Here is a 15859-nt window from a genome sequence, read left to right as displayed (position 1 = left end):
CGTGTGGTGGTTATTTATGCACTAGGTTGCTGCTATTGTTTTCTTTTGAAGTGCTGCAATTTGTGGAATCAATTTGTAGTATTGTGGGAGGAATAAGGGGATATTTTTGAAGTGTGTTTTCAGTGCAGGTAAATTTGTGGTAAGTAAATCCCTTAGGAGAGGCTCTGCTGGATTTTCCGTTGGAGGGTTCGGTAGGGTTTCCCTAGGATCAGGGCTTGTCTAGGATTCCGGATGAGGAATTCTGGACGGGTCCTGACATATGTATATATAAAGCATAGAAATTAATGGTAATCAATTATGACCAATATTCATGGGTGTTAATAATAAAGTTTAACAAACCTGTTTGAGAAAGAACCCAGTTGGAATCAGCTCCCACTCGCCATGCGAAGTAGCCAAACCTAAAAAAATAAAAATTTAAACCAAAATCTATAGATATACTCTAATGGTTTTACCATTAAGTTAAATCTAAAGTACCAACTTCTCTATATTAATAAAAAAAAAAACATTAAAATGCAGTCAAGCCTAATTTCAATAAATATAGCATATGGATGAGGAAAAGTTTTTTAGAATGATATCCCTTATGAAATCTTTATTATTACTTATTTTTTAGAATGATCTCTATATTATTAAAGTATTTTCCTACAATAAGAAATTTTAAACTATTTTCTTGTAAGTCAACTATGTGTATTTAAATAATTGTTGAGCTTTTGGACATATTAAGTTATGCCTTAGAAGAAAATAAAATAAAATAAACTATCAAGACGTATCTGAAAATTTGACAGAAACACAAGAAAGACTTGTACATCAAGTCATGAATTGATCAATTTGACAATCATATATATGCTCCAACCATAAATAGAGATATGTAATTTGTATGCTTAAAGATCTTAATGATATAACTGCTCCCTGTTAAATCAATACTTTTGGTTAATTGGCAATGTGATCAGTACTTTTATAAGCTAGACAAAATATTTAATTTAACTGGAAAAGGAATCTTCTTTCCGTCTTATGCCATGAAATTTCATCCTATAGTCTAATAGGAATTAGAAAAAGTCGATCCGCCAATGATTTGGCTAGCTATTTGTACTTTTTGTTCTGAATTTGTTGCTTCCTTAGACTGTAAAAGAAAATGGATGGTGATCGTCTAGATCCCTGTTTCCGTTACTCTTTGCTTGCTTATTTAATTTTTCTTTTTTTTCTTTTTTTAATCCATTTTAAAAGATATGACATGGGATATATATTATTAGTCGGATAAAGATGGAGATACAAAAATTGAACATAAGATCCGGACTGGTAAGAAAATTCTCTTTCCTCTCTCAAGTGGGTAAGAGCTTTCTATCATGTATCTTGAAGAAACTATGAATTAATATATATATTTTTTTTTTTTACATAATCGTGGTTAAGCTAATTGAGGGTCAATTAAGTTATTGAACACAAGGGACAAAAATTTTGCTAATCAATTAGATTAAGTCAATTTGAAAAAGCTAGCAAAAACATAATTTATTTTTGGGTGATTTTGGGGGGGGGGGGGGACTATATCTTACTCAGAGGATCTCTAATTGTGCTTTTTATTTTAGAAAGCATAATTTTTAAAATAAAAAGTCTTTTGATAAAACTTAAAATATAAGAGAGATTTTTTTATCCAATTTTAATAATATTCTCTATAATTAATCTTTATTTTGTATTTCTCCATAAACAATTATGATACACCTATCCCTTCATTGTTTTTTTTTTTTTATGTCTTTTTTCCCTCCTCACACCAATATAGCATTTAAAAAAACTGATATGATTAATAAAATTATAATTAATTAATTTAAGTATAAGTGTGTATAAAAAATTATAGCGCAATCATAAATTGTTAAAAAAGTTTTATATGGTTAATATTTTTGTTTTTTTACATTTGGAGAGCTGACTTTCCTCTTAATTTTAAAGCATCTATTGGTTTATGAAAAGGTGGTATATCTCTTTAATATAGAAAAGAATATGAAAGTTTTTAAAGAGCTTGTTTGGAGATGCTCTAATCTAAAATTTGAGTTGCTCTTTAATATAGAAAAGAATGTGCATTATCTGTACATGATTTTCAATCTTGGTTGGAAGATGTCATGATTGGTTTATGCCTTCTATTCAGGATGATATTTGTATTGTTGTTCTTCAATTAATATATTTCTTCTTTTTTCGGAAAAAAGAAAAAGGAAAAGTTATATTGATTATTTATGACAGGCACATGACATGATAAATTGGAGAAAGAAAAATCAGGAAAAACAAATAAGATTAAAAATTATCATGAGAAAGATGGAAAACTTCTATGTATGAGTGAAAATTAGAAAATACTACCATTAATTGCTTATTGTTCTTCATTAATTAATTTTTCATTTATTCGCAAAATTAAGTACAAATCGGATGCCTTTATTAATTCTGTCTATATTAAAACTATATGTAGAAACTATTCGTATATATCATGCCAGCATCTGGTGAATTCGGCCTCCTCCCTATGCTCCCCATGTGCGCGAAGCTACAAAAACATACGTAAAAATTGATCAATTACGTTAATACATACAGTAAATAAATTCTAAGCAAACATATTATTTTTATTATTTTATTTTAATGGGTTCAAAAAGAAAGTTTCAAAGAGAATAACAAAAAAATAAAAAAATGCATAAAGCTTTGAAAATTGACGATAACGAACTTTGAAAAATATTTATTTATGCGTGTTAATCATAAAGTTTGACAAACCTGTTTGAGAAAGAACCCAGTTGGAATCGGCTCCAACATGCCAAGCAAAGTAGCCAAGCAAACCTTTTCCTTTAGCATAAGAAACCTTGGTAGACACACTCTGCGTGTCATCGTATCCAATCCATGTCGTCCCTGAATAAGCATAGTCCGTAACCACAGTTCCGTTGTACACCGTCGTCGCTTTATTCTGGCTTATAAAGTTCCTGATCTGACCGTAACCAATGCTGCCGTCGCCTGATATCGCCGATCCATTAGCCGGAGCAAAAAGTCCACGGTTATTCGAGTTCACCAAACGCCATGCATAGCCATAGAAAGGAAGGCCAAGGACTATCTTCCTAGCAGCCACGCCGGACTGAATCCAATCCCTGATTCCAGCATCCCCGTTGACCTGACCGGAAGCTCCACTGTATAATGCAGCAGGGGGAGCGGTGAAGTTTGGCGACCAGCCGGGGCCATAGAAGTCATAACTCATGACGTTGATCCAGTCCAAATTGTCTGATACGGACCGGACAGGATAACTCAGCGAGTAATAGTTGGAGGAGCGAAAGACTGCCGCTGTTAGAAGCAATGTCGTCTCTCCGGAAATCCTGGCTTCGTTGGCGATGGCGGTTCTCCATTCGCTGAGGAGGGTACCGAAGTTGGCATACTTGGTGGCGGTGTCAGGGTACTCCCAGTCGAGGTCGAGGCCATGGAAGTTGTTTGACCTTGCCAGGTTTATGGAGGAATCGATGAATGATTTTCGCCTGCTGGCTTGGCTTGCCATGGAAGCAAAAGCATCTTTGTCAGCCCGTCCTCCACCGATGGATAAGAGGGTTTTGACATTAGGATTCTTTTGTTGGACGGTCTGGGTGAAGTTTTTGAATTTGGCTGCGTTTGCTGAAGAAATGGTGACTTGGTAGGTGGTGTTATTGAGATCGGCGAAGGCGCAGAAAATATGGGTGAAAAGGGTTGAATTAATGCTGGAGACTGGGAATTCACTGTCTGGAAACCAGTAGACTGCTTTTACGTTGGCAGTTTGGCCGGCACACGAGTGGAGGCCCAGAAGGAAGAAGAATATGGAAAAGAGAAATGGTGAGGTTTTGGAAGCCATTGTTGCAGAAGATTAAAGAAATCAAAAATAGTCTTCTGTTTGCTTGATAATTAAATCTGCTATACATATATATATATATATATATATATGCATATATATAATATTTTATGTACATATTTCATATTTACAAGTAACACATACATGTCAAAATCTTTGGCTAGGATGATGATATCATGATGGATGTCGTTACGTGCTAAATTATGCTATAAAATATTGATATACATAAGATAAAGATTGAAGTTTAAACTCAGAGAAATTGGTTCCAACTCAAAGAGAAATATCCGGGGAGGTCATTGGCATTAATATAGAGAGGTCCAAGAATTTTAGTTTGGCAAGCTAAATCGTCACCATGAATATATCTTATTTATTATACATGTCATGGTCAATGACCCATTTTTTCAGTAATCCAAAATTTCTGGTCTAAGTTGTCAGCTTGAAAGTTATCTCATAAGGAAATAAACCCGTCTTTGTGTGTGTGCTTATTTCTTTTTTGAAACTGGTCAATTGTTAGCTCGGAATTCTTAACAATTCTAAAGAGTTAATGGACTAAATTCATTGGAATATAATCTAACTGTTCAATTTCCGTTACTTTATCCCCAACAGATCCTCAAGTACCCCTTATATCTAGTCAATATGTTCTACACAATACTCTTCTTTTCTTTTTTTTCCTGGATTTGAGTGAATTTTACATATTATTTTGTTAAATAAAAAACATATAAAGATATATGAAATATAAGATGTAGTACCAAAGAATTCACAGCTTGCATGAAATTAATATTTTTGGGTTCTGGTCTAATTAATAGCTAGATAGTAGCTGTTTGTGCCCACTAGGAGTAGGTCAAATTCAAGGTGGTGAGTTGTGGCCAGTTTTACGAGCTGTGGATACTTTAACAAACAGAACGTAAGAGTGCTTTTATTAGCCTCTTGAACCAAGGGTTGTAGCACATGAAAGTTTCTTCTCCTTTTAAAGAGGTCCAAGGATTTGCTACACAATAAAATTAACTTCCTTCTCCTTTTAGGGAGGTCCATATATTGGGTTTTTTTTTTCAAATGAGAGATTGAACGGAAATTCTATGGTGAGGACGGTCCGCATGAGGACCGCAGTATTAGTGATGGTTTTTCATAGTATTAACGACGGTTTCTTAGAAAATCATCATCAATACTATGAAAAATCGTCACCAATACTGTGGTCCGCATGAGGACCGTCTGCACCATAAACGGACTGAGAGATTGAATGCTCTTATAGATAACAATATAATATAATATAATATAAACAACATCTTAGAGGGCAGAGATTTAAACTTCATTATTGCTGAGATAAAAGACTTAAACATATCTATGGAACTATTATATCTAGATAGCTTATCTAGTTGATGCGATTAAGTCTACCATTCAGGATTACAAATATATATACACTAACCTCTACCCCTTCGAGATATATATATATATATATATATAATAAAGGGATGTTATGTTGACACCCCTTAATAAATAGTTTTAATTAAAGTTAACCTCATAGATTTAATCTACTCTCACTAAAAATGGATAGTAAAAGGTCACCCTGATATTTATTCAAATAATTAAAAGCAATTACTATTATAATGATATTCTAAAATATTAAAAAAATAAATATCTAAAAAATTATTAATAAAATATCTAAAAAAATTTTATAAATATGTTATTTGTCTTGCTCCATAATAATAAAAAATGAATAAACTTTAAAATTGTTGAATTGATAAAATAATAATATACATATTTATCCAAATATTTTTGTTTAATCTCAATCTTTATCAAGAGTTAAACATTTTTCAAAAAAAAAAAAATTAATTATCCGAAATAATAAACCCAAAAAACTAATTATAAAATTAAAACACTAAAAAAAAATTAATGAACTCCGTTGTTAAGCTTTATCCAAATTATTAATGAATCTTATTTATTAATTTCTTTTTCTAAAAAAAGCATATATGAAAGATTTTTAAATTGTTAAAAGAGCTAGCATAAACTTGTCATCATTGTTCCCTAGCCAGCACACTTCGCATATGAAATGCACTACTAAGAACATGTGAGACACACTTGATGCACAATATAAGGGGCAAAACCTTTCTTTTCATATTGCCATGTCTCCTAACCTCTCCGCTCTCTCCCATGCTTCTCTAACATAACACCAAAAGATTTGAGGAAATTGGTATTGAAATTGGAGATAAGTTTTACCATCCCTCTCTAATCTCACTCTGTTCTCTAACAATTGCAAAGGTTAGGAATAAAAAATGGTCGAAAATTTCAAAGAAACCTTAAATCAGCAAAGTTGCCTCTTTGTCATCTCTCTTTCATACCCAAAGATGCCATGGATCATGGACATCAGATGCCAGAATAGATATTGTGCTACTATGTGAAGCCGAGCATTCAATGAACTTCATAGACAATGAAAAATTTAGGAAGGTTCAATGGTTGTCTAACTAGACCACTCCTAGAGTCCTTCTCGGGCAAAGAGATCCCACCTAAGGAAGATACCAAATTTTCTATCAAAAATCCAGTAAAATCTCCCAACAGTTTAGATATGATCCAACAATACAAATAAAATAACATACACATTTTCTATAAAATTCTCACAAAATCATCGTTCAAATATGATAAAGGAATCATAAGTTCAAATATGATAAAAGAATCATACATATTAACTCCACCAAAGGAATCCAAAGAGTACAAATGAATAAATGCAAAATATATAAAGTGCTCAATACATAGTATATATCATAATTCAGCCAAAAAAAAAATATTTACTATCATAACAGAGTCAAAGGAAAAGAATAATACATCAATAACAGAAAGCTATAATAAAGATGCCTGGATATGATGGATGTAACTTGCCAGCTGAAGCCTAATGGAACAATTTAAAAACAAAACTATGAAACAAGGTCAGTGAATAAAATAAAATAATAATGTGAAAATAGTCAATAAACTTCAAAACTTTTCACTTAGGAGTTTACTTCCACTCTTTTAAAAAGTTATTTTTTTAAAAATTATTTTATAAAACCCAACTTGTATACCAAATCAATATCATAAAATGAGAATCTCATAATTAGGAAATTTACAATATTATTAACTAACTGAAATATAAATTTAATACCGAACAATAAATGATATAAATTTTATACTGAACAATAAATAGTATAATCATAATCATAGAAGCGATAATAAAAACACAGTAAAACCATCAATATATATGTATATGCTAGAAAATCACACAATGTACTATAGATATATCTAGTGCTATCAGTTGGTGTAAGATATCCCAAAACACTACTAGATAGTAAAGAGATACAAAGAAATCAATATCATGAAAGAGTGACAAACAACTCATCATCACTCTAAGAGAACGGCAAACAACTCAATCATCGTTCTCTTATACCATGATAACTTGTCATCCTATGGTTACAAGAGAGTGGAATGCAACTCACCATCATTACCCCGAGAGAATGACACAAGACATCATCATCTACAGGGAATGGCACACAACTTATCATTATTCTCTCATATCATGACTACACATAGGATGACTAAGCATGCACACAGCTAATAACATATAATAGAACCACTAATACTGTATAGTACACCCTTTAAGAACTACAGTACAGTACTTTCAAAATTATATTTTTTATTTTTTCCAAATAAATATAGTACCATAATCTAGAATTTAATATTCAAAACTGTTCATTTATTTAAATAATCTAAAAATTCTACATATTATCATTTCATGGAAAAATATAAATATCAACAGTGAAATTATGACATCGTAAATAATTTTAACCACTTTAAAATATAAAATACTTACATATACTTTAAAATATGGAATTTCCAATTTCTTTTTAAAATATAAAATTTTCAATTTCCTTCTTTAAAAGCAAATATTTTCTAAAAATACTAAAACTTCAATTCAAATACTACAATTTTTAAATATCAAGATTCCCAAGTTCATCATGAACTCACTAGAATTTAAAATCATTTAAAAATTTTTTAAAAATCCCATAAAATGGTAACACACACACACACACACACACATACATATATATATATAAGCATATATTTATATATGTAAATGACAAGTGTTTAAATCAAACCATACATATAAAATATTCAAACCATGTATATATTGTGCTAGTATGTCAAAATTCATTTTTTAAAGAATAATCCATCCACAGATACTAATGATTTAAAAAATAATCCATCCATAGATACTACCGATGCCCATTCTTACTTCTCCATAGTCACCTCCAATATTAGTACAGGAACCTATAATATAATAAAAATATTTGTTAAGCTCCAAAAATAAAATGCAAAATCTTGATGCAAACAAAACGTCTTAAAATATTTTACAAAAACTCCAAAACTACACAAATTGGACACTGAAAGGTACATTATACAGCAAACTCTTAGAACTCGGTACTCAAAATTCGGGTTTTGGGGTTTTACACCCAAAGATCAAATTTATGAAATAAAACCTTCCCATGGGTCCTATTAACAACTAATTATACTAATACAACTTCAATTTTGCCCAATCATGAAACACAGTCCAATTTTACTCGGTATTAAACTTACTAATCTAAAAATGAAAAAATGATCAAATGTTGTTCAAAATTTACGAACTTTATATCAATGAAAAGCTTGTAGAATGGGTAACAATAATATAAGCTTACTTTGGTCCAAAAAAGTCACTCGTGGCCAAAAAATACACCAAAAAATTCTATCAAATTTGATGTTGATAGATCTCTCAAATCGTGAAAACTTTCAACAAACAAATACCAGATTCAAGCTTAGAGGTCTAAATTAAAGGGGAAAGGTGTATGGGTCAAGCCAGAATGGTGGAAAAATGGCCAAGCCACCAAACAATCCACAACTCACCATCATCAGCTTTGGATTGCACATCCAACGTGTCCGACAATGGCAACCATGAAATTTCATGGGCATGGTTATAGTTGGGTGGGTTCTCTCCATCACAAATGTGCGTAGCTTGCCATGGCCAAAAAATGGGTCAAATCTACGTGACTAGTTTAAGGTGGAAATGGGTAGTTAGGTCAATATCTACAGGTCTTTAGGGTTTTTGGAAACTTTTTGAGTATTTTCTTAATTGTTTAATGAATGTATGGCTCCTTATGTATTTATACACCCTTAGGTTGCTAACATACAAAAGTCCAAGATTGGTTTGAACACTGATATAATACTAATATTTAAAAAATTTCTAGAACAATAATTTTTTAGCCGTAGTTCAAATTTAGGCATACCGCTAGTCTATGAACTCATATCAATGAGCCCTATACAATGATATAAGAGTGAAAGTAAAAATCCATCTTCAAAGAAAAGTCAAACTTGGTTAACTTTAGCGAAATGGCCAAAAATTTCAAATTTCAGATTTCTCTCGAGACAGATTATTACTGTAACACCTATCTTGAATTACACCATAATTTTCTTAAGTTGACCGAAGTTGATCGGGTTTAATTGTCATTGATCGAGGGGTGTCAAACTTTGACTTTTTATTTGGATAGAATTCTGGGTTGACCGAGACACCGTTGTAAAGTACACATCAGCCTGAATCTGTATATTGGTAGCACATTGAAAACAAAACTATAGTCTGAAAGTTATGAGCAAAACAAATTGAGGTCCAAACTATTCGAAGGTGCCCGAGTTGGCTTTTTATTCTTGTAAAATTTGGGTTTGAATTGTATATGGTTTGAAAGTTATGGACCCATAAAGTTTTTTCAAGATAGCAGTTACTCTTCATCGATCTGTCTTAGTGTGTGCATAGTGTTACCACATGTCAAAATCTGGCCAACCCATAAGTGCCCAGTGGTACCCACAAGAGACATTTTGATTGGGCAAATGGTCATGTAGGGAATGTGAGAAGAGAAGAAAGAAAGAGGAGTGGGGGAGAGAGGTGACAAAGCCACCATCGGCCACCACCAGTTCACCCTTTTTCCGGCCGCCATCATGTAACACATGCCTAACCTCTAGCAAGGCCACCTGAAAACTGGCCGGCCACTTAAAACCTGTGGCTGACAGACTGGTGACATGCCAAGATCGGGGCATTATTCCGCGACAATGCCGTTTCCTTCTCCGATCGAATTCTCCCAAACCAAACCTCTGTTTACTTCACCGCTGGTTCCATTGGGTCACCCATCCTCTGATCTACCTCCCCACCAAACTTCACAGCCAGTGGCTGCCGGACATGCTGCCAGTGGTGGGGGATTCTAGTAACCATGGCGGCTAGCTCGAAAACCCACCTCTGGCAAGTTTCCGATGACACCTCGCACCCTCTCCCACTAATTCGACCTCCTTGAATCCAAATCTAAGATCGGTTTCCTTCAATTCATGATGGTTTGTGAGATTCGAGGATATTGAAGCCGAGACCTTTCCGGCAAGATTGCGTCCACCACGGGTCCAATTTCTAGGAGATAATACTCAATCCGTGATCCTCGTTTCATAAGCTTCATTTTGGCATATTGTTTGTGAATTTTGGTTAACATTTGTGTTAAATCCCCCAGAACACTTGTATAAATTACCCGATTAAAGTATTAATTTAATCAGTTTTGTGTGACCTTCATACTTTAGGAGCATGTGTGAGTTGTGGAAATGATCCCGTGGCGGATCTTGGTTAACATGCGTGCTCGAGGTGAGTGACCCACCTTCAAAATTATTTTGGGATGTTAAATTATATATATTTTTGTGTTAATTGATTATTTAGAAAAATATATTTTATGTGTTGGATTTTCGATTAAAATTTCTATTGAATTTATGATACCAATTTGGGATGAAATAAAAATATATGTTGCATGAAAATCACATCTTGATTTTCAAGAAATTATGGTTTAAGGTTTTTAATAAATTATGTTAAGTTTAATGTTGAATTTATGATGCATAATAAATGTATTTATATGATTTTAATAATATATAAATTTTATGTGGTTTTAATATTATTTTTGGTATGGATTGATTTTATGGACTTGAAGGAAATATTCGTTTAAATCTATTATGCGTTGAAATAATTGTGGAATTTAATTATGCATGAATTTACGTGGTTTTAATGATATACTTGGTTTAAATTGATTTTGAAGATTTGACAAAAATATTGTTTTAAATTATTATGCTTCAAAAATATATTTTATACATTTAAATATTATGGATTGATTTGATGTCATTGGAAATTTGGTATATTTGCATCAATGAGATTATGAGAATGGATTTTAACATGATGGATTTACGATGATTGTTTAAAGGTGATGTGGATTATATGGATTTGAAAAGAGATATTTAATCCAGTGGAAAATGATGAGATTTTGAGATTTGGAAAATATTGATTTTATGATTTTTAGATGCACTATACAGTATTAATGTTCTATACTGTATATGTGGATACGATTAGTGCACAGGTGGATATGATTAGCTCGTAGGTGGATATGATTAGCGCACAGGTTTATTTATAGGGTTGTCCTATGGTTGCCATCAGACCAAGGGTAGACATGGTATAATGTATAATAAGCATCAGTCGCCCTCCTCCATGGCTGGGATGACTGATAGCAGCGGCGCTGTGAGATGCCAAGCGACCGTGTGCTAGTTTCTCTCTTTAACCTCCCTGTCAGGCGGTGCTTGGGACACTGAGTACCGTCGAGCACAACTGGTATATAGTTTGGTGCATCAAGTGTTTTGCAAAATAATAATGTTTTTAAAAGAGTATTTAAAATTAAAATGTATTCAATAGTGTTTTTATTATTTATTTCAATTTGAGATTTGACATAAATTTTATGGAATTTTATTATATTTTTATTATCTATTCATATTAATGTTTTAAAATGCATTTTACCTTGATTTTACTATTTAAATTGACTTGGCGTTTTAAAATAAATTCTATTATATTTTTACCATTTATTTCAAATGGATATTTTAAATTAATTTGAATATTTCTTTTATTATTTAATTGATTTATTCTATTTATTTTAATTGATTATTTAAATGCATTTAATCATGTTTTTCAACATGGGATTTGAACATGAAATTTCTCTTATTTTATTGCTATGAAAATTGAGGTATTTTAAATTAATTATAATAATTTATTTATTATTTATAATTTTATTGATTTAATTAATAAATTTTATAAATTATATATATATATATATATATATATATATATATTGACTTTAATTTTGTTTTACGTCAAATTTCTCTAGTACAAGTTTAATTATGATTTTATTTTACCTTATGACATTTTATTCTAAATTTAACAAATGGTTTTTAAAGCGTGTCCAATGTAAACTTTGAGTTCTAAATTATTATTGTATTTTATGTGCATTTTCATTTATAACATTTTATTTATTTATTTATTTATTTATTTCTTGATTCTTGGGGTGTACAATTATTGGGTTTTGCAAAAATATTTTAAAAAGGGAAACCTTTCCACCCGAGTGAGTTGTGAGGTTTTGAGGGAAAACATTATTTTTAACTACTTATCATTTATTTACTTATTTCTTATTAATTAATCAAGTTTAGTTTATCATTACATTATTATTATTATTATTATTATTATTGTACAGTAGGTTGGGTCACTCACTAAGATGGTTAGCATCTCATGTTTCTAAATTCGTTCTCCTAGATCCAGATTAGTAGATGTTGATTGTCCCGGGCGAGCTCGACGTTTTGGTTTGTTGCTAAATTCCAAGGAGTTCTCCTTTCTTTTCCTTCCATCTTGTATTATTTCTTTCTATCCTTTATTGTATTAATTTTATATTTAGATGTATTTTATAATGCTCTATATACTACTTTAGACATTTATTTATAATATTGCACTAGTCCCCTGTTTATTTATTTGAAGTGCTGCAAACTTGTAGTAATAAATTGTAGTAAGGTGGGAGGAATAAGGAGATATTGTTAAAAGTGTATTTTCTGTGCAAGAAATTTTGTGCTAAGTCCAACCCTTAGAGGAGATACTGTCGAATTTTCCACTGGGGAGAGTAGGGTTTCTCTGGGATCAGGGCTTGTCTAGGATTCTAGTGAGGGATATTAGACAAATCCGGACAATTACACTGTCATAATTACATGGTAAGTGTAATTTTCAATTTATTAATTTAGAAGGTTTAATGATTTTCACTTTAGTAAGATGTGATTTGTATATTCCATTATGTGAATTTGCAAGCGAATTTGAATTTTCGATTTAGGAGGTTGCAATCTTTGGTTATTAATTGAAAAGATTTGTTGTATATTAAAAACTGAAAAGTAGATTCATAAGGGATAATGGAAGTTTAATAAGGTTATTTACTCTAGTTGTTTCTTTCCAGCAGTGCTCATAACCTTTATTAGAAAATCGTAGTCTAGTGTGTAAATTGATAACAAGTATTGTTTATTAAGAAAATCAAGCTAACAAATGAAAAAAAAAAAATTTGAAAAGAACTATAATCTCTTTTTAACTAATTAATAGAAAATGAAATGACTATCATTGTGAATTTTTTGGTTGCTAATCAAGTTAGTTTTGTAAAATTTGGTATACAAGATTGAAAATTTTTTGTAAGATTGTCAACCTATAAAAATGTATGAGGTTGTGATTTTGTGAGGCTCTTCAGCCTTATATAATGTACATGTGAGGTTGTATCATTCTCATGCTTTACAAGGAGCTTTACCTATCACAGTTATGGCATATTCACAATGTATTATAGCTTGCATATGATATAATTAAGTATATTTTATGGATGTTAGAAAATTCATTCTTTTATGTAAATGTCTAAGTTCAATTACATATATCAATTTTTACAATATAGTGATTGTGGTTTGTTTGTATTGCATGATCTGCCAATGTCTCAAAGATTAACACATTTAATTCCAAGGTTAATTAGAAGATAATCAAACTAAAGAAGGTTAATCATATGCTTAAAATAATATTAGTTGTGGTGTTGGTTAGATTAATTTCATTATGCTATCATTATTTGGTAAGAAAGGCTAAATATACTTGTGGATAGAGTCGTTTATGTTAAAGTTAAGTGTTTGAGTATTTTTATTGAAAGTGAATATCAATTTTATAAGAACTCAAGGATTGTGGAAAAATATATTCAATTGTATTGAAAATAGAACGAGAATAAATACATCAATGAGTTATAACAGTTATAAAAAGATAAAGCTAATATATTTAAATCGATAAAAACAAGTATAACTATTCTTAACATCACGTGTACATATTACAACAAATAAACATTAGAAACTATATAATATGCCCCCTCAAAGTTAGGGTCTTGGAAAAGACACCGGTCTTGAAAATAAGAGACTGATGAAGCTGTCTTGAAAGAGACTTGGTTAGGACATCAGCTAACTAATCTTTCATTGAAACATGAGACACCCAAATTGCTTTAGCAGCAACTCTACCACAGACAAAATGAAAATCTATGGATACATGTTTCATTTTAAAGTGGAGCACAAAACTAGCACAAACATAGGTGATGGCAATCTTATTGCAATAAATAACTAGATTAGACTTGGATGAGACTAATAGTTCCTTTAATAAGTTAACGATCCATGATACTTTGGCTGTGGTGTTAGCAACAAACCTATACTCAGCTTTAGTTGATGATATAGAAACCAATTTTTGCTTTTTAGAAGTCTAGTAAATTGGATTCTTACCAAGAAAAACCACATAGGCAATTGTTAAAGTTCTATCATCTGTATTATCTACCCACCCAAATTGCATCAGAAAAGGCATCAATATTGAGGGGCCGGGGGGGGGGGGGGGGGGGGGGGGGGGGGGGGGGGGTTGTTTTGTTTTGACGATGAAGAAAAACACTAAAACTACTTGTGCCCTTCAAGTAGCATAGTAAACATTTCACTGCAGCCCATTGAACACTGGTTTTGATGATGCATAAATTAAGAAAGCTTGTTAATTGTGAAGGGAATATCAAGACGAGCTAGAGAAAGGTACTATAAACTGTCTACAAATCACCAATATTCAATGCCATTAGATAATGGAGAACCATCATTTAATAGCAAGTAAGTTGAAGACAACATAGGGATGGAAACCTCCTTTGCATCAAATATACTAGTTCTTTCAAGCAAGTCATTTATATATTTATGTTGAGAGACAAACATAACATATGTTGTCGGAAGAACTTCAATGCCAAAAAAATTTAAACTGCCAAGATATTTTAGAGAAAACCGACTAGATATAGCTTAAACAATCTGAGAAAGAAGCTTACTATTATTTCCAATGTAGACAATATCATCTACGTAGACCAAGACATACAACTTGGAGCCAAATTTATTATAAGAGAGATGTATTTATATATAAGTTCGTGAAGCCAAAAGCAAGCAAGAATGATAGAAGAGCAGCATACCCCACTCGTGGTGCTTATTTAAAACAATAAATTGCCTTATTTAATCTATAGACATGTGATGGATGTTTTAAACCAATGAAGCCATGTGGTTGTGTCAGACAGACTTCTTCTTGAAGAAGTCCATTTAGAAAGGAATTATTTATGTCTAACTTATGGGTTTGCCAACTATGAAACAATGTAATGCTTAACATAACATAAATAGTTATAGATTTAGTAATCATACTAAATATTTCTAAATAATCAACGCCAGGTCCCCAATTAAACCCTTTGGGCACAAACATGGCTTCGTACCATTTAATGGGACCATTGGACATTCATTTGATCCTAAATATCCACTTACATCTAATGACATTCTATTGCTTTGATGGTTTGACAAGTTCCCATGTTTCATTACATATAATGGTGTTAAATTCATCAGATCTAAATGCTCACCATTCATCTTGGTTGAAAGTTTGAATTGCTGTATAAGGCTTAAGTGCGTTATGATTCTTTAGTTACAATAAACATACCTGATCATTTTTTGTGTTTAAAAATATTATTTAAAGATAAGATTTTCATATCATACATACACACAGAAAGAGCACCTAAGAAGCCATGTACGGGAGAGGCATGGATGGATAAAGGATTCTGTGTAGTAACAATATCATCTCCAAATAGGTCATTTGAAGGAGACATTGTA

The 15859-nt window shown here is 31.6% G+C and overlaps 1 protein-coding gene across 1 annotated transcript; it reads right to left on the bottom strand.

The window, feature by feature from the left end:
* Positions 1 to 2301: 2301 nt before the first annotated feature.
* Positions 2302 to 3883, bottom strand: LOC107427017 (class V chitinase). Its single transcript, XM_016037355.4, has 2 exons — positions 2734 to 3883; positions 2302 to 2512 (listed from the first exon to the last, which is right to left on the bottom strand). The coding sequence occupies exons 1-2, from the start codon at positions 3821 to 3823 to the stop codon at positions 2490 to 2492; spliced, it is 1113 nt and encodes a 370-aa protein (XP_015892841.1). The 5' UTR covers positions 3824 to 3883; the 3' UTR covers positions 2302 to 2489.
* Positions 3884 to 15859: the final 11976 nt, after the last annotated feature.

The sequence above is a fragment of the Ziziphus jujuba genome, chromosome 1 (assembly GCF_031755915.1).
Source record: "Ziziphus jujuba cultivar Dongzao chromosome 1, ASM3175591v1".
Lineage (NCBI taxonomy): Eukaryota > Viridiplantae > Streptophyta > Magnoliopsida > Rosales > Rhamnaceae > Ziziphus > Ziziphus jujuba.
The sequence above is the reverse complement of the archived record's forward strand: the minus strand, read 5'-3'. Positions and strand labels throughout refer to the sequence as shown.